The 24,967-nt window shown below is 42.1% G+C and overlaps 1 protein-coding gene across 6 annotated transcripts in view; it reads right to left on the reverse strand.

Moving 5' to 3' along the window:
• Nucleotides 1-24,967, reverse strand: part of PSD3 (pleckstrin and Sec7 domain containing 3) — a 164,451-nt gene that overhangs the window by 21,082 nt on the left and 118,402 nt on the right. For all 6 annotated transcript variants that reach the window (XM_044443896.1, XM_044443895.1, XM_044443894.1 and 3 more), the window contains 3 exons: nt 10,773-10,816; nt 4,449-4,642; nt 3,684-3,754 (listed from right to left, as the gene is read on the reverse strand). In XM_044443896.1, coding sequence (XP_044299831.1) covers nt 3,684-3,754; nt 4,449-4,642; nt 10,773-10,816 — 309 coding nt within the window. The remainder of the gene's footprint in view (nt 1-3,683; nt 3,755-4,448; nt 4,643-10,772; nt 10,817-24,967) is intronic.

Raw genomic sequence — 24,967 nt, forward strand, 5'->3', positions numbered from 1 at the left:
TAAATAATCCATCAGGACCAGAAATGAGTGAAGTCATAATTGGGTGAGAGGACAGTAATCCTCGGCAAGGACAAGGAGGTCCAACCCACTGAAGCTCTTTGGAGATGAACAGGGTGGCAAGTTCTTGCATGATTCCTCTCTCTTTATGCCTTCTATTATACCACTGCCTGGACTCAAAGAATCACGCTTGCTCTAGAGATGTACAAGAATTTCATTTCTGTTTGCAAACCATACAAATACAATCCATTTACATCCCGAAATGCAAATGCAAGCATCACTGTTTTTTTAGATGCATTTGTAAATTTCAGAATTTGCAAACACATAAAAAGTTTTTTAAAAACACCATGCACCTTGAAACATGCACTTTAGTCAATGGGGGTGTGCACACTTCTGAGAAATGCACAGAAATTTTCACTCTTTCGGTTCAAACAAGCCGAAAACAGCTGTCAAAATGAGCTTCAGGGAGATTTTTGGAGAACTTGTGCAAACTCAGAAATTGCCGATTTGCCTGTTTAGTCTGCTCTTATCTACGCAACCACACCTCCCTTGGTACAGTAAAGCAGTAACCAAGAGTAGCCTTCCATAACCTGTTGCTGTCCAGCTGGGTTCAGTAACTCCCAGCATCTCAGACTATTGGTCAAGCCAACTGAGGCTGATGTGCACTAAAATCCAAAACATCTGGAGGCTACCAGGTTGGAGAAAGTAATGTGATGGAAGGATGGCCAAATGAGATTAAATATTAGAACTGGCTCATTTATACCATCATCTATATGAATATCTATAAATCTGTTCCATTTCAGTGCTAAGAACTGCAGGCACAGGTGTGTTTCCCTCAATTATCCTCCTATACCACATCAAAGAAAAATCTGGTTCTTGCTTATGCAATGTGGACAAAATGGAGTGATTCCCTTCTTGGACAGTAAATGTCCAAACATAGTAATTCTAATATGGTTTGATGTTATGATGTGCTCTAAGAGCCCTTTAACTCTACCCAGATAGCCGACTCTGCTCCAAGTCTAGCTATGCAGACATTTGTTCCATATGCAGGATTCACTGTTAGGATTCATCAGCTGCCTTCAAACTCATTTTGGAAAGTTCCTGATGTCCTTACAAATAGTTTCTGGGCCTCACATAGCCCATGTCTCACTTCACAGCTTATCTCCTCTGTTTTCAATTATTCCCCATCTAAAATTCCTATTTAAAAACAAGTCTGTGACATTAAACACGGAGCTTGCAAGCAGTGACTTTGCTTGTTTGTTCCGCATGTTGTATCCTTTTTCTTTAGTTTCAGTCCAGAGAGATATTTTTCTCTTACAGAACAAGGAAGATCTTAAATTCAGCTAGTACAGTTAATAGGATCTTGATCTCTATGGATACAGCAGCAGATACATTTCATAGCATTTTTTAAAAAAAGTTTTGACAGAAAAGCAGAAAGATCCATAGCCAGGTTGACCAAGCCAGGGTCACACTGCAAGCTGGTGGCAAAATGATACATTTCTCAGGATATATTGCTGTTGAAAGCAGAGTTGTAGCTAGACACATTTGTGAGAAAAAGGATTTATAGTACTTTTTTATTACAAAACAAGCCCATAGTTGAAGCATTTCTTATTGCTTGAGATACCAAAACGGCCCTTTCTAGATTACGTTTTATGATATCAGAGCTAGTGTAGCACAGGAAATGTCAGAAGTCCTTCAGGTATTAGGAAGACCAATGATCTAGAGCACCCTCCCCAACCTGGTCCCTTCCAGGTATTTTCGACTGTATCTCCCAATATGCAGGAATGTGCAGGTAACATTGACGCCTGTATCATGAAAACTTGATCTAAAAAAACTACCCTCAGCATCCACCCTCTCTTAAAACCTTTCATTCATTATAAGAACCCTGCTTTCCATATGCCAAGGGACACGCCAGTGAAATCTCCATGATCTGTCCATACAACGGTGGCCTTCTCTATCTTCACTGTCTGAGTACAGTAAGCAGTAATTCTTCAAAATATAGTTCCCTGGCTCATTTTCCATGCCTATGCACCTTCCCTTAGACCACCTTTAAAAAATGTAAGTAATTTGTCCACCATCCCGGTAAGATCCTTAAAAGAAAAAAACACACACACAGAAAAGATTGTTCAAAGAATGGCAGCTGGCTATGATAAAAAAATCTAGGATACCCTGAAACCTTCATGTACTTTATTCATGTCTTTAAAACACTCGGTTAAAAATTAATCCTGCAATTGCCATATCAACTAACCCCCCCCCCCCCATTTTTTTACTGTAGTATTTGAAAAATAGCTTTTGTAATACCTGACTTTGGGATTAGTTAATCACACATCAAAAACATAGCTCAGCTCTCTTTTCTTTATAGTGGGATGTTATTGCTATGAAAACTGGGATAAGAAGTGAAACAAACAAACATGAATGCCATCTAATCATTTTAATTGTAAACAGTGCTAGGATTATCCTCCAAATTGGGGAAATAAGTTTTGTGCATCCTCCAATCTCCCTCTCAGTTCCTATATATTTTGTTCAGAAGTTGAACATCCAGCATTTAATGAGAACACACAGAATTTATTTTACTGACTGGAATTAATTTTAATTCCCCGTTTTGGTGGAATTGAACTGCAACAGCAAAAACTGGGACATATGTACAAAAACTAACTTCCACCCCCTTTATGCCAGTTTAAATATCATGACTTCCTCCAAATCATCATCATCACCACCACCACCACTATTGAAATTTTCAGGACCCTTGACAGAACCACAATTTCTAGGTTTCCCTTGGGAAGGAAAGCAACTGCTAACACTAAAACTGTAGTCCAGTTAACATTAAGTGTAAAAATACACTTGCTTACCTGACATTTTGTGCTGTGAGCCGCCCCGAGGCTTCGGCAAGGGGCGGCATAGAAATGTTTTAATAAATAAATAAATAAATAAATTTTATGGTTCTCATATTGATGCTCCCTAAAGACAACAAATGACTTTTTTAGACTATGTAATGGACCAATCCCTTTAACAAATGGTGAAATAGCCTCTTGAAGATCTTCCGGAAGGCTGTCCCATTCTTATAGTGCAATCCTAAGCATGGCAACTCAAGAGTAAATCCCCCAGGTCCCACGTAAGCATGTACAAGATGACAGTCTTAGTGGATAAAACTTGAGCAAGTGGCTGCAAGATGATGCTGATGATGGTGGAACTGGCAAGTGACAGAAGATGCTGCAGTGCAGAGCACTTTTCGTCAGAGTGGTCCTATCAAGATCCCTTGGCCAACCTGGATAAGCAGGACCTGGTCAACAAATAACATCGCCACAATACAGACACTTACAGTTTATTATTTCAAGGAAGCAACAGAAGAGGAAGCATGAGTGCCTTACTTGCAACACCCTCTGTTCATGTGAAAGGTTATAGGGAGAAAGTATTCTCCCAATGTGGTGATGCAAAAATGATCTCCTGGTATAGGAAAATGTGCACTTCATCCAAAACTCTGAAGCATGGGATGATCTTACTTGAAAAACTAAAGAAATTCAGAGGTAGAAAACATCCCAAATCTCTCAGGTATAGTGTTTGCAGGTCATCCTGTTGATTGTCTTGCCAGCAGGAAGTATTCACATATAGTGATAGTAAGGATGGCATAAGGCCTCTCTGCTTTATTCATGAGCTCAAGGGAGTGTAGCTTATTGGAAAACACTTACCTTTTGCAAATAAAGGACCGTTCCTTTAAGAACAGCATAAAATGTTTTCCATCCTCTCTTCCCTCGAGGAGCTAAGAGAACAAAACACACACAAACACATAAGAAAAGCTGTTTTAAGAAAACAGAGAGCGTTGGTAATTTCAAGCACAACTGTGTCTGTCTAGGCTCATTTGGGTTTAGAAATAACTTTCTACCTCCCTTATCCTTTGAGTCATATGCAGTTGCATACGGTGAGAGGAGCACAAATAAACAACAATGCACATATGCCTGTACTTTCCCTCTCTTGGAAGAAAAGAAATTGCTCTTTTATTGATGTGAAATATCTGTAGGTTTCTTCTGAAAGAAGAGAAAGGGGTAAGATGAAGTGCAGGAAAACGGGTACAAGGAAAGTCACCCCACACAATTAGCACAATGAGACTCACAGTTCTCTGGTCTGCAGGTTCTCCTTCTGGTCAGGCACCCTGGGATCTTTATGCACATTTATTTCCATGTCCACGGGCACACTGTACTAGTGGCAAGCAAGCTGCCTTGTGCAGCTGCATGCATACTAAAAGGCTGAAATTCCTCTGGCAGCAAGAGTGCTAATCATTAAACTACACTGGGCTTTTCCTTGTTTGTTGGGCCCTGCCCCTTTTGCGTTTGAACCCTGCCTACCACTGGGATGCAGCCCCTGAGTGCTATTCCAAATTGGAATCCGGGCCTCTGGCTGAAGGAGGCTCTGCACCCCAGAGACAGAGAAAGCCGCTAGCATGAAAGCACACTCACTCTTCTTCCCATCCATATCAGCATGGATTTTGCGTGCCAGGAATCCTGTCTTGTATACAGCAGCATTGGGGTCATGAGGAATGTCCAGGAAAGGATTATTGGAATTTCCAATACGATTGACAGTCTTGGATTGGGTTCCATTATCCTTTTCGTCAGTACCATCTGAGGGTGATTTTTTCTTTTCTTCGTCGTCTCTAAAAATGTAGAAGGGGGGGGGGATACCACATTCATTTTGCAAGCCATTTAAAGTTTAATTTCTCTAATCAGACTAAGGAAATCACCTACCTCAGTTCACTAAGTAAATTGAAAGGCACTCCCTTCACTGATTTTGTGTTAAGTCCTACAGTCCAAAATGTGTGGAGATATTTAAACTTTACACCTGCAAGCAATCCTATTCCCTTCAACGGGATGACTCATTTATATTTCAGAATACAAATCAGAACTGAAACTTTGGTGCCATTTTCATGCGAATGCCATATGGAATCCACTGACATCCAGAACAACATTGCCACCCCAAGAGAACAGTGTGCATTTTGACCATGTAACTAGGAGATTCAAATCAAGATAATGTGTACATTTTGCATTTCCACAAGATGTACAGACATGGAACCTAATATGTGTTCAAGGAAGTATCTTGAGCATTTATGTCCCCCAGATTACAAAAACTGAACAAGGGGGGAGAGAGAGAGAGAGAGAGAAGATGTAGTATGCAGTGCATCCTTCCTCCTGAAGGCTGAGAAAAGCAGTTTGGGAGAGTATGGGTGGCATTTAGTGAAAGTGCAGAAATGTGAAAAGACAGAGTAAAGCCTCTAGTGGCCAAGAGGTGCAACTTCAGAGGACTGGAGATCCTCAGCCCTGCCTGGTGACCACCATTCTGACATCACGCACACAGTCTGTACACCAGATACCTGTATCCGTCCATGTCCCCCCCCACCCCCGCCAATTATTTCCTGGAAATAAAGAACAGTGCTGCTGAGATGCCTGGAAGAAACCCTCATGTCAGAAATATATAGCATTGCCTTATACCCTGTCTCAAGTTGCTGGCCACTGTCGACATTGACAGACAGTGGCTCTCTGGGTTTCCATGGCCTGTCCCAGCCATGTCTGGAGACACTTGGGAATGAACCAGGGACTTCTGCATGTGACTGTATCTAGGGCTCCCAGTTTCTCCCTTTCTGGGAAGTTGTATATGAGCTAAAGCAATGAATTTTAGATTAGCATGAAGTCAAAGAGCTAACCATGGGCAGTAAAGGATCATGCCTACAGCTCCACACGCATCGTTTGACCAAGGACTTATGATTATTCAAAAGTCAGCACATGGTGTTTGCAACAGACCATGTTAAAGCTCTCCTGTAAGGCAAAGCAGAAAGGATAGATGGACTGAACACAACTCTGGTCAAATGGAGAGCCAGCAAGTTCCCCCTGCTGCCCTGGCTTCATCAGCACTTCAGTAGTCAGTCCATTCCAATATTACTAAGTCACATCGACAAGCACCAGCAAACAGTGTTCTCTGATTACAAATGCAGGCATCACATGCATTTCCCACAGTGCACAGGGCCCAATGTGGGGCGCCACCTAATGGCACATAATAAACTCCACCAGTCGAGCTTACTCCAACTGGCCTTAACTGGACCAAACTGTAGAAGCAGAGGTCTTCTTCAGGCAGAAACCTTCCAAACTGGCGATATTAGAGATCGAACCTGGGGCAAATCTTAGTTTGCTAAGGAACTAGCCTTGTGCTGCCAACACACAAGCACAGTTACTGTTGTGTGGGGCACTGCCGCAGCTGTGTAAAAGCTGCCCACATGCCCTCTCCTACACTGTGTGCTGAAATCAGTCACAGACTGGGGCTACATTAATGGAACTGCTATTTTCAGCTATTTTCAGAATGCACCCTCCAGAGAAAGCTTTCCTAGTGGCAATTCTGTCAGCTTAGGGAATATGAGATAGATGAATTGTAAATCAACCTTCTGCAGTTTTTCCCTTCCTTCCTAATTTTTTAAAAGGTAGCCATTTACTTCGCAGTTTGTCAGCTTACACACATTTCCCCAACCCCCTTGCCCCCAATCAAGAGAAGCAGTTCTAGTTTCTAAATGTTAAGATGTTTATACATTGCTCAGAACAGCACCAAGTAATTCCAGAAGTGCCCTTCAGTGTGCAGTACTTATATAATGCCACGATCACCGCCCCCTCCAGGGATTTCTTTAGAAATGCCTCATACAATGCCAACCTTAAGCATCCCTGAATGCAGTGGAACTGGTCTGGTTCTCCAGACCATCTAGGGATGGCTTATCTTCTTCCCACCCCTGCGGTTTGGGTCAACATTCGCTCAAAAGCAAAGCAATCCCCTCTCTGCAATTGGGTAGCAGCTCAATTTATTTCTGAACTGAGGTCAGATTCAGCCTGACCCCCACCCCCACCTCCCAAACCCTCTAGCCTCCCATTTCCATACCCTAAGTCTCCTTTCTCCTCAACTAAGGGTGGGGCAATCCATTTTCCCCATGGGGAAATATCTCAGGGGGTGCCTACCATGGGTAGACAGGGTGAAAGACAAAAAGTTTAGGCAATTTGGCTGCAAACACCCCTTTAGGCCATTAGGCACAGCCAATAGTACAACACTAGCAAGCAGCCACGAGGAGTGGGAAGGGATCTCCCCTCCCCTTCCTCCTGTAGAAGACACTGGGGTGCAAAGTTCTAGAGGCCCCTGGTAAGTAACATTTCTCCAAGGACTGCTGCAGAATAGCATCCCGGAGAGCCTCATGGCTTAGTACACTGCTCCACAGTGTGGCAGACTGAGAGAATCACCTGGCTCCGTCTTGAGAGCTGGAGAGGAGTGTGGTGCTCCTAAGGCTTGCTCCTTTGCTGAAGCTCATCAAACTCGGAGTCAAGTCCCACATGTACAGGTTTTCACTAGCACCTCTGTACTGGGCTACTGCAAAGCAGCTTTCCCCCCTTCATTAGAAGACTGATAGCTCCACCTAACATAGAATTGCTGGGGGGAACAGCAGCCGCCTGGTCAGTTCCATTCAAAAAGTACATATTACAGCTAGCAGTGTTTGATCTGCTGTCTGTCATCTTCTCGTGTCCTGCACAGCTGCTTTCTCACTTCTCCACCTCTTCTGATTACTCAGAAAAGAGATGTCAGGATGATGCAGGCATCCTAAAATAGCTGTTTTTCACTGGATGGTGCCACCATGTGCACGATGGTACCACCTCAGAAAACTAGCCACTCTAGGAAGTGCCACTCAGAAGGAATCACCTACTGAGGAACATGGAGGCCGTTCTTCCGGTCACTTTCAAACACAGGTAATGGGCAGATTTCAACAATGAGGAAACTGCATATTGCCAAAGGCATCGACAGATTAATATTATTAGTGTAATAATAAAAGGCAAACTTCTTGAAGAACCACAGCTACACCTATAGTTAAACTGCAATTAAGTAACATGGTAACTGGATTTGCCTATATTTATCTATCCCAACCCTTGTCTCTACCTCTCCTCCCTCCTTTTGTTACATAGGCAGAAGTCTACTTCTGCCTATGTAATTCTGCAAGGCACAAAACACACTGGTGACACTGCAAAAATGGGACAAAAACAATTAATAATAATAATTAGCTTGTGTTATCATCACCGTAATTTATTTTGACTGCATAGTGCAAGGGGCTCTGAAATACAGAACAGGTAATTATGTCATTTTTTATTCAGCCAAATTCCAATAGTGCAGGAATGTGCATGTGTACCACTAAGCTTTAGCAGGTGTAATTCAAAAGCTTCTGTTCCCTTGTAGCAGCCAAAGTTAGCCTGTAAATGCTGTCTCCTTATCAATGAACATGGCTGCATTTAAAATTACATCCCCTATTCGTAAGAGCCTCCACATGACATCCATGGTACTCTCTTGTTACAGAACGCGCCAACATCATAAGAAAATCAAGTAAGTGAGGATTCAGAGGGGAGTGGGGTGGGATGATTAAAGTCTTTTGGCAGACACTGGCCTCCTCGTGTTTGCCTTTCAATTCCAATTGTTAGCTTCCTGAAAGCAGCCGAAATGGGGGACATTAGGCCTTCTGCAATTAATTATCTTTAATATCAGTTCGTTGTCAAGCTATCCATAGTTAATCATGAAGCAAACAGTAGACAACAAGCCAACAGAAAGAAACTTGACCTGAGATGTGTTTCTAACCCAGCAGTTCTGACACAATGCCTTAAAAGATAAAAGGCTGAAAACTAAGCATGTGTTTTATTCATGCTGCCATAGATTAACAGAGGATTTAATTTCTTTCTCCCTCAGATGAAGTTTCTGAGCCAAATAAAAATGTCTTCCACCTTTACAAGCCATCTTTCATCGCTAACAACTTATCTGCTACCTGGAGTTAAGAGCAGACATGTGGTTTGCACAATATAATACAGTTTAACATGGTAGCGTGTCATTACAGCTTAAGGAGATTCTGCCCAGGGCTTCACAGAACGGAAACAACATCCAGTTGCACAAACCACCAAACTCTGCTGCTGTGCAACCTCCAGCCAGTGTGGCGTAGCAGTTGCCATGCTGGACTGGGACCAGGAGACCTGGGTTCTAGTCTCGACTCAGCCATGAGGTTCACTGGGTGACTTGGGCCAATCACAGATCTTCAGTCTAACTTCATAGAATAGTAGTGGGATAAAATGGAGAGGAGAAGAATTATGAATACTATCTTGGCCTCCTTGGTGGAAAAGTGAGCCATAAATGTATCCAATGAGTCAATAAACAAATTCCCACAAAACAATCAAAATATTATGCTTATACAGACAGGGGTTCAGAACAGTAAATCCCAAACAGTGACTGTGCCAAGATAAAGGCAGAAGGAGAGACAGCAATATTAATGAGGTTACCCTGAGGTTCAATTGCAAGAAGTTTATCTGGAGAGCTGACCGAGAAAAGATTTTACATATATATTGCAGGCTGAACTATCATAATGAATTAGATGTGAGGTTGCCTATGACGAGTGTTCAGAAACTGCAGCATAATGTGGCTGGTAGAGTAACTGGGACTGAGCATTATGGTTATATTGTGCCTGTCCTATGCAACTACACTGGGTCCCATGCAGCTTCTGGACCCAATTCAATGTGCTGGTTTTAGATTCCTTCCTGCATTAGGACGCAGAGAACTTGAAGGTCTACACATGCAGCTAACCATACATTAAGATCTTTGTGGAGGGCCTGTTAAGAGTATTCCCACCTTCTGAGATGGGGAAATTTTATTTATTTAAATGCATTTATTTAAATGATGATTTAAATTGTGAAAAGGAGTCTTCTTGGTGGTGGTACCCCAGTTATGGAATGCTCTTTTCAAGAGATTGTGCTGCTTGAGGAGAACCACAAAAGCACATTCTCCTGCTTTCCATGTACAAAAGCCAATTGGACTGGTGGGTGAGTCTTGTCTTTAGGGCTGGCAATTGTCCTCTACTGCACCTGGGGGTAGAAGCCTTCCTTGGGGATCACAAGGTCAGCCAATGACCCACACAGTTCCGCCCTTCAAGTCCTTGCCACAATTCCCTACCTGCAGCATCTGCCAGCTGAGGTGGTCATCTCAGCCTGCCTCCTGCACTGTCCTTTGGATGCCAGGCAAAGACCAGCAATTTTAATCCAGTAGACTTATTTATACTGGTTTAATTATTTTCTGGGGTTTAGATACACACACACACACAGTACCCCTTCAGCACACATTTTAAATGGAGGAAAAACCATCTGTTTTGGGTAGCGTCATTTGGGGAAATGCATTTTATAGAATTCAAACTGCCTCCTGTTCAGGAAGCCTTACGACACCCATGTAAGGCATGCCAGCAATATTATCTTCATCTTGCACTGGGGGCGGTGGGGGGGGGGGTTGATTCTCAGAAATGACGACATGCCTAAGGCATGCATTCATCTTTCCCTGGTGCCTGTCCTCCAGAAGCTTAGGGCTACAATTCCTAATGGTCCTGGCCATTGGTCATGCTGACTGGGGATGATGGGAGTATAGTCCAAATTATCTGAGGCACACCAGGTCGGGGAGGGCTCTCCTAATGAGTTCTTGGCTGAAAAGGGATTGAAACTGATGACTTTGTGGGTCCACTGCAGCTCAGTCTCAACTACCAGTCTATATTGCCTATCATGAATTGAAGGAAGACTGTCCGATGAGGGGGAAAAGACTGACCAATGAACTGGGCTTGCTGGATTGCTCCCCAGGATTGCTGGGGTGGATTTTTGCAAGTTCTCAAATCTCTTCCATATGCTGCCTGCATATGAAGAGGAATGCCATCAAATGAATCATTTTAAGAACTCATTAATTCCACACAATATACTTACACTGCCCACTCAAGTTTCTCATTTTTGATTGAATTGTAGAGAGCCTGCAAAAGGAAAAGCAAGAAGAAATTACTGGGTTCGTCTTGGCCATAACATAGGAAACTGCTGATTCAAAACAACAACAACAACAACACCACATTAAATATCCTGAAGCATCCTTCCTTTGATCACGAAGGCATCCATGCAAGGCAAAGAAAGAATTAAAATAGTATTCAAGAGCTGAGGCACACAACAACACATAGTTGCCATTCTTTATTTTGCTAAGAGGCATAATTTCCACCCTTGCCCCAAGAATGGAAGCCCTTCATGACCTTGGGAAACTGCCCAAAAGCCCTAAGATGCGATACTGCTTTCCAAGCTTTTCTAGCATGAAGTGCTTCTGGTCAGAAATGGGGAAGGTGAGAGGGCTTATGCACATTGAAGCACACTGACACCTCAGATTCAACAGCTGTCTCTTCCCTTTTGGGAGAAGGGTTAGGGTCTGTAGTGGAAAGCACAGGGCCCAAGGTCAGTCAAAATGTGTTGAACCCTGGTCAAAAAAAGATGAATGCACGCATTAATGAACGGATGTGAAGGATTTTGGAACTCTGGCCTGGGATCAGCAGTGGTCAAATTGCAATGTCCTGCATTGTAGTGCACAAGACTTATGCTAAAAAAGCAAATTCATCTCATTTTAAGAAGGACAGACCACTGGCAGCCCAGCTGCTTGCATGGCAGTGTGTCCTACATCTCTTTGAAGGGCTGTCAGAGGAAAATATGAATATATGGTAATTATATTTGGGGCTCTGAGATCAAAACCACTTGATAGAATAGCTGGTGAAACTGTAAAGGTTTTGATGGGCTTGTTTTCTTGTGTAGATTTGTTGCAAGGCAGCCCTCTCCCTTATCCTGCTACCGCTGAATGTGTAGTGGATATGCTACACTGGTTTCGCTGTAGTTTAGTTTTTATGATTTTTAATATAGGCACTTGAATGTGTTTTTTTATGATTGAATTCTACACTGCCTTGGAAGTATCAACAGAAAAGCAGTGTAGGCATCTCATACCAAAATAAATGCATACATTTTAGATGCATCTCAGTTGCCTGTATCATATAAAATCATCTACTACTTTTTAAGTGTACATGGTAGAGAGCCCTATGAAGGTGGACAGGAAGTCTGACCGACAGGATTCGGCTTTATTACTAAGCAGAGGGCAATCTCACAAGGTGAGGTCATAAATCAGGACTTCATCCTACTGTGAGATTATGGTGTGGTATATATCTGATCACACTGCACTAAAGTAAATGGTCTTCTGGATTTTTTTTTCTTTTTTAAAATGGCATTGCTGTTATCCAACCATCACTTGTCTTGCGTGAAAGAAAGGTATTTTGCCTACAAAAATCTCAGATGATCATATTCATAATCTGCAGACAGGTTTTATGCATATATTTATGTATTTATTGTATGCAGTTTCGTACCCTTCAGCTAAAGATCTACAGAGCAGCTCACCATGAGATCAACATAAAATCAAATAATGGCAATCAAGACCAAAAATCAAAAGCAACAGATCAAAACAATTAACAACTCAGAACTTAAGAAACAGCAGCGAACAAAAGGTCTTTGCTTGGTGTTGAAATAAGGAAGGTGGCCATGCAAGCCTCTCTGAAGAAAGAATCCCATAAAAAATGGCACCACCATTGAGCAGCCACTGGCACCACCTGTTTCACAACTCAAGCAACCCTTTTTGAATGTTGTTCAGAAATAGACCAATCCAGTTGTATCCAAATTGGTGTCATATGATCCCAATGGCATATGTTCCCAATGGCACATGACTCAATAATTCTCTTAAAGTATTACCATACAACCTGTTGGTATTCAAAGTCTAGCTGCCCCCCCCCCCCCACAAATCAAAATCTCTCTCTACTTGCCCATTTTTGGGATGAGAGCTCTCCGACTGCTGTTACTCTAATGTACATGATAGCCCTTCCAATGCTCCGTTAGCCTAGATTGCCTTTATTCTTTGGAGAATCATCATTGTTGCCCATTCCAAATGCAGAGCATTTCATAGAATCAGAACAGAAATCATAATAAGAAACCTGTGGAGTCAGAAATCCTGAACATTTTCACTCAGTCTTGGTTATTGGCCCCTTAAACAGTCATGTTCAAATTGTTTAGTTACAATGAAAAGTAAGCAAACTTTTTATTGAAAATAAGCCAGGCAAAAAACTACAGCATTTTCCATTAATAAAATCTAGAGACCATGGCTCAAGATACTTCATCTTCTGGTACACTGGATTCTACAAAGATGGAATCTCTTCTGCTTAAGAACTTGTTCAACATTCTGCTTTTCTTAATCCAAACTGGCAAACACCCTCAAGTCACAACACCCATAACTCTGGTCTATCAGTCACAGTATTATTGCTTTTCACATTTCACGTAAGCTATCTTATAAATTTTTCTCTGTTCTCCCACTTGGTAAATCTTTTTACTGCCAAAAATCGCTTTAAAATAGTCAACTCCTGTTTTATCCTTATTATCAATTCAGCTGAGACTGATTGCTAGACTAGAGTCTAAGCTGGCATGAGCAAGAAGTGGGAAGGGGTCCTTGAGAAGCTAGGAAGTGATTTAGCCAGGTTGGGGAAAATACTGGAGAGCACTGGAGGACTGTCAGGGTGTCAAAACTGTTACAGTTGTGCACAGGTAAGTCCTTTTAGTTAAACTTACATTCAACATAACACCATGAATGGCTTTGCTAGTTACACTAATCCTGCAAATAACCTACAGCAAGCAAACAACCCATGGTATGCCTGACAGATAATCTCCTTCCCCCTTAGCCCTCCTGCAGGTTTCTCAGGGTCCTCTGTGGCAGGACCCATCTTGCCTCCTCTCCCCAATCACAAGTCCATTTCTGCTCACTATAGCTTCCCCACTTTTTTCAGAGATTGTTTTTGTGATCTCAGAGTTGCTAACCAGCAAAAGCCCATCCAAAGTGCTCAAATAGTGAATTGGAGGGGCTGCCGCAGGTCTACCATCCATGTGTTCCCCAAACATGCACAAATAGTTTTGTAATTTCTTTTTGTTTTCTTTTCTTTTTTTCTTTTTAGTTGGCCTTGAGGAAGTACAGAAGTAACTAGCATTGGATGAAAATGAGGAACCTCACTTGAGCAATGCCCTGGGAGTTCTCCACTGTTGAAGTACAGCAGAGACCAACTATGGACACTGTTCCAGATAGGAATTATCACCTTTTCTGAGCAAAGGTCACTGATGACTTTTCTTTCCCTTGACAGCTCAAAAAAACACACCCTATTTACAGCTTCCCTGGGTTAATGTCCATGTGTGCATTTCAACATCTGCACAACCAATTAAACTATTAAAATATTTGTGCATATTTTAGATACAAAAATATAAATAGAGGCCTAAGGGGAATCTCCTGGTGATTCTTCTTGCTGGGTCTATTTATTTTATTTTTTTACTGTATTTTAAAGCAATTTAAGATTAATTTTAAATTCTTTCAACATTTTTATTTTATGTTAATTGTATTCTATTTTGTTGTTTTGTTTCATACACCATTATAGACTGCCCAGACAGCTTTGGCTATGAAGCAGCACAGAACGGAAACAAACAAACAAACAAACTGCAAATCAGTGGCAGCACCTCCAATTTGTCATTTGGGTATCCTGAAGGGGCAGGAGCAGGCTGTCAACTCAAATGATGAAACGCAATCTCCATACCAAAGGTGGAGAGAAGGTGCGGAACACTAAGGTGGTCACAAATGTGCTTGCAATCACCCAGGGGGACCCTGAGCCAGTGACAGTTGCTCCACCAGGCCACTCGGGCATCAAGTGGGGTGGCTGTCACTGGCAGACGCACAGGCAAGCTCAGTGAGAACAACAAAGAAGTTTTGCCATTCTTGCTAAATGGCTCACTCACCGCTTCCCTGGGGTTGTTAACCCAGGTTTGAACAATACAACAACCCACCATGGATACAGCAATAACTAGAATAAGCAATGGGCAGTCAGAGTGATTTGTTGCCCCTAACAAACCAGCCTCAGGAAGTAATCCAGGTCCACATGGCACAACAGCCTACCATGACTAGTTACCCAAAACACATTGTCTTGTTATGCAAACCAAGTCAATGATGCACCTTGTCACAAAAACATGATCTCATCTTTTCATACAGCACAGAAAACAAACAAAGACTAAACTTTGCATTAACACATACTAATGAAGACTTGGACTCCCCAGCATCACCTACATATTAAAAGTGAGGAACATTTGACATGTATTATTCTTTGTCAAGCACAAACTCAAACAAACATAAAAGTACACAATATTCCTTGTATCAAGGTTGCCTTTAAAAAAACTCCTCTTTCCATGCATGCCTTATAATTCAGCCTTTCATCACTTCAGATTGCACTTAAATGTCTAGATGACCCTTCCTAGAGCAAATCCAACTATTTCTTGCCAGTAGCATTACCATTCATTTTAAACCATCCTGCTTCCTTGCCTTTAACTTAGCCTGACAATTACAGATACAATGGATGAAGCTTTTTCTGTCACTTCACCCCCTTGCCAGGAAAAACTTCACATGCCAAATTTCTGTGTGTCAGGCAGCTGTCAAAAGCCTAGGAGCCCTTCCAGAAAAAAAAAAGTTGGCAATCCTTTCCTGGCAAGAAGACTTTCCCTTCATTTCCTAGAGGAAACTGAAGCATAAAAAATGTGGCAGGAATCTTCTAGATATGCATCTTGTATTTGTGTTAGGTAAGTTAGGTAAGTGCTTCTATGGGAAGTCTGCTAGGACACTGGAGGCATGCCTACACTCGAGGTAGTTCCAAAGAAGTTATTCACTCTGTGCGTGCTTATAGTCATATACTTATCCTGTATGCTTAGTGACATTTTCTGCCTGATTTGCAAAGATACCAAGTTCTTGCTGCAGTGATACCCCACCCCCACAAAAGAAGAAGATAGTATTTATTCCATTCATGTCTCACCTTTCTTCAAGGACTTCCTCCTTCCTAGGCAAACTTTCATTAGATACATGCCAGGTCTCTCCCAAACCTACTTCAGTGGGAGAACTCAGTGGTCAGACAGTACAGTATCAGCTGCTATAGTTTCTATGTTCTGGCTTTGCTCTGATATTCTGCTGGAGCTGAAGGTCATCTGAGCTTTCAATTACCACCACCATTCCTAGAAAATAGAGCTGTTTCTTACTAAAGCAGTGTGTCTTGCATGTTAAATTTTGTTAAAGGTGAGAAGATGCTCAGAATTTATGTCAGTGTTAGACTTAAACTGGGGATCAAGTCTGTAAGCCAAAATGTATTTAGTTAGTTCATCAGAGAGGGAGAAAGGAAGTTTTGTACGACTGCCTTTTACAATGCCACCAGGAGACATCTTCCATATATGGAATTATGATCCTGACGTGCATAGCCAAAATGAGCAGCTGCATCTGCAAAGAGCTAGAGCAACAGAATGGATTGGCTCTGAGTAATACCAAACGTAGAATTACCGACCCTGTAGAGCAATTCACTGGTTCCTCGCCTTCTTGCCCGCTGCCCACCTGGCATGGCTGTTGCACAGTATGACCACAGCACTATGGATGTAACGGCTGGCCAAACACTTGCCAAAACCTTTCTACTCCTGAATTTTTCAGTCAGACCAAGAGCCTCTGGTTACCTCCTTCGAGGCGGCCTGCATATATTTCCATTACAGGACTGTAGCCCACGTCAAGGAAGCACTGAGGAAGTGGTACAAGTTCCAAGGAACCTCTTGACCTGAGCCAAGGATTCCACGGATGGGCTAGCATGAACTGTGTACGTCCAGGCCTTGTGCAAAGATGGGTGTAACACTGGTCACTGCAACTGACCAGCAGTATAGAGCCTCTGGATTGGGTGGGTTTCATGTAAATGCAAGAATCCTGGCCTTCTGCCTGTGCCTAATCAGACCAGTGGTATCTGCCTGCTGGACAACCAGCCCCACTTCTTCCAGCTTCCAATTCAGCTCCAATCCCAGCAACTGAACTCAATGACTCTGGGCCGGAGCACATGCCCTCCTAGTCAATATCCAGGTATGGCTTGGCCCTGACAGGGGAACACCCAGAGGGATTCACAGAGGCTCACTTTCCTGTCTTTAAAAAGGGCATTTTTCTCTCTCCACTCTGTTTTCGGCAGTAGGAGATCATGATCAAGTTATGGCGGTGCATGCCATTTGACAGCTAATGTCATAAAATGGCTTTAAATTTTCTCAGACTTCTACATATGTCATACTTACTCAATATACCTCCCTAGCCATCACTATGATGTAAAACAAGAACCCTGTTTCAAAGGCCTGCAGACTTTACTTTGAAAAACACCAGTTTCATAAAATAATATACCCCCAAGAGAGCTATTTTCAGTTTGACTCCGAACTGCTGGAGACGTAGGCTTAAGGCTCTAAACTGTTTTACAGATTTTTAAAATTATGATTATTTTTAAAGAACACATTCTGACATCAATAACTCCCTCGTGCTAAGCAATACAGAAACTCTGCGCCCCAGAGTCAGCTGTGTCCCCAACTCTGCAGCCAGGTGACTATAATCAAAGAATTGTTCAGCAGCCTTTCACAAGCCATCTCTCCTGCAAGTCTGCTGTCAATCCAACATGCAAGTCAAACCTGCTCAGAGTCTTAATCCACTGGCAAGTCACATTTATTAACAGCTGCCTACAGTAGAGCACTGCAGCCCCTGGGAGCCCCTGCTCCAAAAACAAGCAAAAGTGGCGCTTTTAAAGCCTTAGTCACCCCTGCCTGAACCTGTCAGAAGTTCTGTGTTCCCTCAGCTGTCTTATTTTGCAGAAACATGACCCAAGAAATCTCTGTTAATTCAATTTGGTTTTATTTGCGACAGTCATCCCTCGTTATTCTTCCAAAGAACTCCAGCTTATGGTTGACACACAACTCCAGATTTCCCTTGCTTCAGCAAAGAGAAGAACCCCCATGACTTCCTCTGAGCTAACCTAGACAGCCTCAACTGCAGTCTGCATCATAGGATAATCAGTTACAAGGTTCCTTTAATTTTGACAAAATATGTTGGTGGATTACATTTCGAGTAGTGCCTGGAGGTTGTCAATGTGGCACAGTAGCTAAGACTCTTGAGCTGGGAACCACGGGGTTCCTTGCTCAAAAAAGCTTGCCTCTACCATGAAGTCACTAGCTACCCTTAAGGAAGCCATCTTCTCTCAGTCCCTGTACCAGTAAGGTAGAGATAATATTACTGTCCCATCCTGCAGAGCTGTTGTTAAAATTATTGAGGTAATGCAAATGAAGTAATTTGAAAGCAGCAAAATGCTATGAAGTGCAAATATAACAATGGATCAGAGAAAAATCCTTATTTAAGGATTTAAACCAACAGTAAAATATCTTATTTCTTATCCCAACTCTGTTGGAGTTGCTAACTAACTACTAAGGCTTTGCTCAAATAGTAAGTATATTATGTACTGTTCACATTACTATATACTAATAGTCTAGGTCAGCACATACCCATTTTTAAAATAGAGAATTAAAAACTTTCTGATATCATTCCCTCACCACTGACCCATCCCCACACACAGAGGTACAATACATGAAAGGAAAGAGCCTTTACGAGCCTAACGATTGTGTCTCAAAAATATATGGACCAACAATTTCCAAGCTAGGTGTAATCTAAGTGATATTAAGCACTTTGAAAGGCAAGGGCAGGCATCAAGCTTTGCCACAGGATGGCAGAATTGCAGGCCTGGGGATGAAATTTGATCCTTGTTGGTTCCCTGGATGGCTATACTTCCTCTGCCAAGCAATGTCCCCTTTCTCCCAACTACTGATTCCTGGATGGTTTCCTGGTAGTTCTACCCACCCCACAATCTAAAAGCATGATTGCCTTTACTAAGCCTTAATTATTGGCAGTAAAGGCTTTAAGTTAAAATATGCTGGTATTTTTGACATTTTATTCCTGGAATGTGGCTGCCAAAAACTTAACCAAAATGGAATTTGGGCCTCCAGCTGAAAGATTTTCTGTCTCACAGCTCTATGATATTGTGCACTAACTCTGGCTTGTTTCTTTAAACCTGGTTAAGATTCCAAACTTACAGTGAAACCTTGGTTTAACTTGTTGAAAGAAGCCCTGCTGCCATAGGGTATGTTAATGGAGACACCTGCAAGAACTGTTTATCACTTTGCAAACAAGGAGAAAAGAGTGGTAGAAAAACTACCTTTCTGTTTGGTGCAGAAATAATAAATTAGCAATAGTTAATGTACACTACACTTTTCAAAGTTATGTATCCTGGTTTGCAGCCACTGCCTAATGTTGGTTTAACCATCCAAATGAAACTTAAAAAGTTAAGTCTTATATCTGATTAGGACCTTTTCCATTTATCTTCATTGGAAGAGATAATCACTTTCATAAATTATAGGGCCTCAAAAGATACCTGTATTATTATTTGTCATTGCTACTGATGGCCAACCAATCCTGCTACATGGTTCAGTTCAGAATGGGCTCACAAACTAAGTTTTTTCCTTCACTCAATTTCCTGCCCCTACTCCTGCTCCCAGTAGTTAAATCTATTCTTGAGACTAATTCAGAGCCAATGGGTTGAATGGGGAAGAGGAAGGGCAGGTGTTTTTCTATAGCTTGAATTATAACTTGAGCCAGAGATGAGATCCCAGGCCATAATGTTTGTCTCAGTCTGAATGAGAGCTGTATAAGTTGCCAAGGCTTGTAATACGGACCAAGACATTGCAAATTTTGGAAACATCACTATGCATCACCATCTATGTCTCTTAAATTCAAATCAGTGAGATTGAAGTGCACTTATCCTCTCCTACATTATTAGCAACCAACTAACACATAATTTGTTATCTGTTATATTCCATTTATTGCCTATTCTCATAATTAAAGGACTTTACATTATAACTTTTAATTAAAAACAGTCTAATAAAGCAAATACTTTTAAACAATTTAACCAACACAACTATTAATCTTCACTTGTATCTTCACTTGGAAAGAAATGCCTCAGGTTGATAGACTAAGAATTGGCTGTTCTGTCTTCTCAAATAATTCTAAATAATGTAGTAGACAGGACAAGTAGCAAGAAAAACAGGTTAGAAGCCAGAATGTGAACACAACTCTTGGCACCAAGGCCTTTTTATATCCTATTAAAGTAACATACTAGAACAGTGTTCTGATAGCTGACTTTTCTCAATTAAAATTGAAGGCACAATTTATTGCTATGCTCAGAAAGGCCCACTTTGGAGTGTGAAAAACATTTGCCTCAAGAAGAGTTGCCTGCCCATCAATGTCTGTGTGAGTCACTGTTCTGAGCACACCATTAAACTGGACAGAGCCAAGCCAGTTCATTGGCTCAGGCAGATGCATTGCACGGTCCCTTGGAAGGAGCAGTTATTCTGCTTCATCTTTGCACCAGGAGTGACTGAACAGTCCATTCAGACCTGATACAAAAACAAAGTGGAATTTCCTCCTGTTAGATTGTTAACATTAAAAATCAATGTCAGAGCAGGAAGCCATGCAGAGAAATGGAAATACATTCCTTCTTTCAGAGTGGGACTTCGCTTTTCATGGCACACAAATGGCACTCCAGATTTGGTATATTTACAGCACTAGAGCCACAATAACCTAAAAAAATGAGTAAGTACCACCTATATTAAAATTGTGTTATCCTAGATTAATCAATTACAATGTTGGCTGGTTAATCTACAAATTATTATCATTATCATTATGTCATCCTTATTATATGTAGTCCAAAAATTAAATCATGGTGCATGTATGACACACTAGGTAAATTCATGATGTAAGCTTCCCAGAGAGCCTATGGCCAGTGGGGTGGCATATAAATCGAATAAATAAATAAATACATGCAATATAAAATGTTATGGCAAAGCATCTGTGGTAGACATGTTTAAGACCCCCTACAGCACAATTTAGATCTCAAAGTAAAGAGTACGCCACCTTCCTGCTACCTGTATTATAAGCCATGTTAAAATCAAGACCCATGTCTAATTGCCATTCTTGGCTTCAAGCACAGTGCTCCCAGTTGGGTGACAACTGATACCAGGAACACCGGTCATTCAGCATAGACATACATGGGAGTAAAGCAACACCCTCTATTTTTGCCTTGGGTGCCCCTCTAGTTTGTGTTTATTAACTCTACCATTAAAATAACCTACCGGCCACATGGCTATTCCCTACATCCCCCATATATGCAGGAAGTGTGGCTGCTGCTAAGTCCCTTTAGGACAGGGTTGTTGAATTTGGCCTTTCACCCCAGAGGTTGAAGAACTCATTGAGGAAAGCATTCCAGTGCTAGTTGGGGCCAAAGAGAAAAGGGATTGTGCTGAAAAACCTGCCAATAACTAAGCCCAAGGAGAGGGAGAAACAATGCACAAAGGCAGAAATACACCAAACAGCCCAAGGAAAGGAATACATGGCCTTCTAAGGAACTTGAGGCTTCGGCAAGGGGTGGCATAGAAATGTTCTAATAAATAAATAAATAATAAATAAATAAACCCCAGACGGCCAGATGGGGCCCATGGGCCTGAAATTTTACACCTGTTTTGGGAGGGTCTCTAAACTATTTTTGCAACAATATCCTCAACCTACAGGGACAGAGTTGCCCACTAGATCTGGGATGCCAAGCGATACACCTAAAACATCAACACATCATTGTTTCTTTAATACAGAAAGTACTATGGGTTGAGAAAGAGCCAGAATTTCCAAAAGATTGTAGCAACGTTACTTATAGATTCTGAGCCCTTAATGATTGACTCTCCTGCAAACCTTTTAAAATTTCCTCTCCACAACCCTTATTTTAATTTTCTTGGAATGTTTTCTAGAGGGCTAGGGCATGGGGACGGTAGTGGGTGTCGAAACCCAGCTATAATTTTTCAAGAAAATGCATTTTTAATTGGAAACTTAAAGGGCTGGCATTGCTCATTTAAGCCCTCCAAAGAATGGTTCCTGCTGGCAGGGGAGTGGGTGGATTTCTCAAGATCTAGGGAAGTGTTGTTGCTGTAGTCTGAGGGGGAGGGGGGGAGTTGCTGACTCTGTGTGTGTGTGTGTGTGTGTGTGTGTGTGTTGCTTTTAGGTCCATGTTTCTGGAAGGATGCCCTCCTGCCCCTCTGCCAGTTACACCTGCTATAAATAAGCCACAAATGCCTGAGCTAACCTATGTCGCCATCTGTGACAAAATCAAATGACCTATTTAAACATAATGCAATGGACACCTTCTGATCATAAAAACATGTAGGATAGGCTCTTTGTACATGTTCAGAGGCACTTTCTTTTATTACTCATTCAGAGCCTCCAGGCTGAATAAAGGCATAGAAAACAAGGGACTGGGGACTCAGCATCAATTTCAAACTGGGTTTCCCAGGGCTAAATCCAACACTGAGCCAATAGCAGAGGGAAATCTAAATTTGCAATGTTTAACAAGGAGCTGAAGTCGATTACTGACTTCAGTTGGTGGCTCAGCTATACCCATTCCTGAATGGGGTAGCCTAGCCATGGTACTTTATGATCTGGTAACCTCACAATTTGACTACAGGCATGTACCCCATGTGGGGGTTTCCTTGGACCTCCATCAGAAGAGGCAGTGGGTGCAGAATGGAGCAGCCAGGGTGCTGGGTGGTGGACCAAGCTATGTACTATTGCAGTGGCTGCCTATGAGCTACCAAGCCATGTTCACAGTCTGGGTGGTGGCATCCAAAGCCCTAAACAGCTTGAGGTCAGGTTACCCAGCTGACTGCCTTTCTTTACATACACCAAATGGCATTTTCCAAAGGGGCCTTATTGGTCATTCCACAAGGAGGAGTGTGTCATCAGAAAATGGCATGTAAATGACATTCACCATTTCAAACATTCTCCGCCATGAGCGGTTTATGTGGAAGAAATTGCAGCGAGCTATAAAAACTTCTTGAAAACCTATTCATTCATTCAGGCTTTCCCTGTGTTATAATTGATCATGCTACTATAGAACAGAATGCCACTATTCTGTTTTACTGCTACCACTCTGTTTTACATTGTTATGTTTTTAAAGTAGTGTATTTATTGTTTTACACTGATTTTATATTGGTTTTATATTGCATTACAAAACAATCCATCATATAAAAGGCACAGCAGCACTTAGGTAAGCTGATGGTTGGGAAAGGCCAGGATAATCAAACAGAGGGGAGGTCCTTCCAGAAGGACAGCACCACAGAGAAGGCCTTTGCCTTGATGTTGTGATAAAACTGAAGCCATTCTGTGTGTAGAGAAAATAATGGAGAATGACAGTTTTCGATAATTACTGTAAATTCAGACTGTGTGTCATTCCATCCCCACCCTACCGATAGGGTCCCCCTCCCCCAGAACTCTGGCTCAAAAGTGAAGTGCAGAACTGTAACATCTGTAAACATGTAAGGCCAATCAGGCAAACACTCAATACAGTGCTCATTGGGGTGAAAAACAGCAAGGGAAATGGAAAAGGACAACCAGGTGTGAACAAAAAGATGAAGATTGAACTAATTATCCCAGCTGGTTATTTGCAGAGAAGTAAATGGTTGCAGTAAACAAAACCAACCATTTCAAGCCCTTGAATGCAGAGATGCTATTCAGTAGGAAGCCTCTAGACTAATTTGGTGGCTTGCTTGGCAGGAGGCTTTTAAGCCTTGTGAGTCAGCCCTAAGATCCTTTAAAGAAGAAAGTGTTGCTGGCTCCAGTAAAAGCCAAGGGCAAGGAATTCTTGGAAGCATGTACTAAATCCATGTTTGCTGGTTGTAGTGCCTAGGGACAACTGTCCTTGCCTTGTCTTTTTAAGGAAATTTCATTGGAAAGGTCAGAAGGAAATCCAGAGCTATTCAGCCATGAAAAAAGAAGCCCTTGGAAAACTGGGGAGAGACCACAGGCTGTGGTAGTACTCATGCTTCCCATGCCCCACAGCCAAGGTTCAAGCCTCAGCCACTTCAATTTAAAAAAGGATCAAGCAGCAGATGCCAGAAAAAACTCTGTCTGGAACCATGAAGAGAGTCACTGAGACCACAGAGAGTTCCTTGCCAGGGAGAGGAGACTAGAATAGGCTAGGTGGATTAGGTCTGAGTCAATTCCATGCTCTATTAGGTAGGTTCAAATGCTCCCTCCTAAGCACTGAAAGAATGCGGGAAGAGAACATAGAGCCATCTTGCCATATACCTCCCATTGTCCACATGTTTTGAGTATTATTTGGTGTAATTATTAGCTTGACTTTGCTTCTAGGAGCCCAAAGCGACACACTTAATCCTCCTCCTCTTCCTTTCATCCTCACAGCTATCCTAAGAGGGAGGGTTAGGCTGAGACAGTCTGTGACTGGTCCAAAATAACCCATGTGCTACATAGCTGAATGCAGACTTGAAACATTTAATCACCCCAGTCCCAGTCCAAGACCCTCACCTCTACATAACACTAGTATGTCAGAAGGGGGGTTATATACAAACATCACAGCCGCTTCTGAAGACACAGAGGGCCTCAGGGCCAACACTAGCTCAATTCCCCCACCCCCACAATCTTTCAGGACACGGAGGGCCCAGGTGAATGCTGCCATATTCCCAAGGCTAGGAGATTGTGTGGCATGTCCCCTTGCATCCCATTTATACCCCTATTACTTTTATATTCTCACCCCCTTCCTCTTCCCTGCCACCCCATCTCTAAGCCAGCTAATAAACTCAACAAAATTAAATGGTAAAGCTTTTTCACCGACTGAATCGCTTCAGGGTTGGGGGGGGGGGTTACTTGAGTGCCTGTCTACATTCAGAACACAAAAGAGTCAGCCCCCAGCTCAATTTTAAGAAGAAAGAGTTTCTCACTCAAAAGATCTAGTGATTATGCTGTGCTCTGCCTGTATTCTTTCTGGGCTGTTAGGAGAGAGATGGAAAGGACTGTGTGCACTAAGAACTAAATAATAATACTTGCATCAATGTTATCCAAAGCATGCATGTGTCTATTTAATATACTGGGTCCTACTGGCACCGTAACTATGGAGAATCATATTTTAAAAGCATTACATTTCTTTTGGACCATTGGGGCACAATTCAAGCAAAGTTAAGCATTCCGTAGTCTCACAACCTCATTTTATTGAGAGAAATGTAACTCCTGCACTGACATTAGTGGGCCTCCTTTTGGCTAGAAGGTGTCCACTGAAACTTTTTTTAAAGAAGGCCTTGTGGTATACATTTTTCAGGTG

The sequence above is a fragment of the Varanus komodoensis genome, unplaced genomic scaffold (genome assembly GCF_004798865.1).
Source record: "Varanus komodoensis strain SLA01 unplaced genomic scaffold, ASM479886v1 scaffold43, whole genome shotgun sequence".
Lineage (NCBI taxonomy): Eukaryota > Metazoa > Chordata > Lepidosauria > Squamata > Varanidae > Varanus > Varanus komodoensis.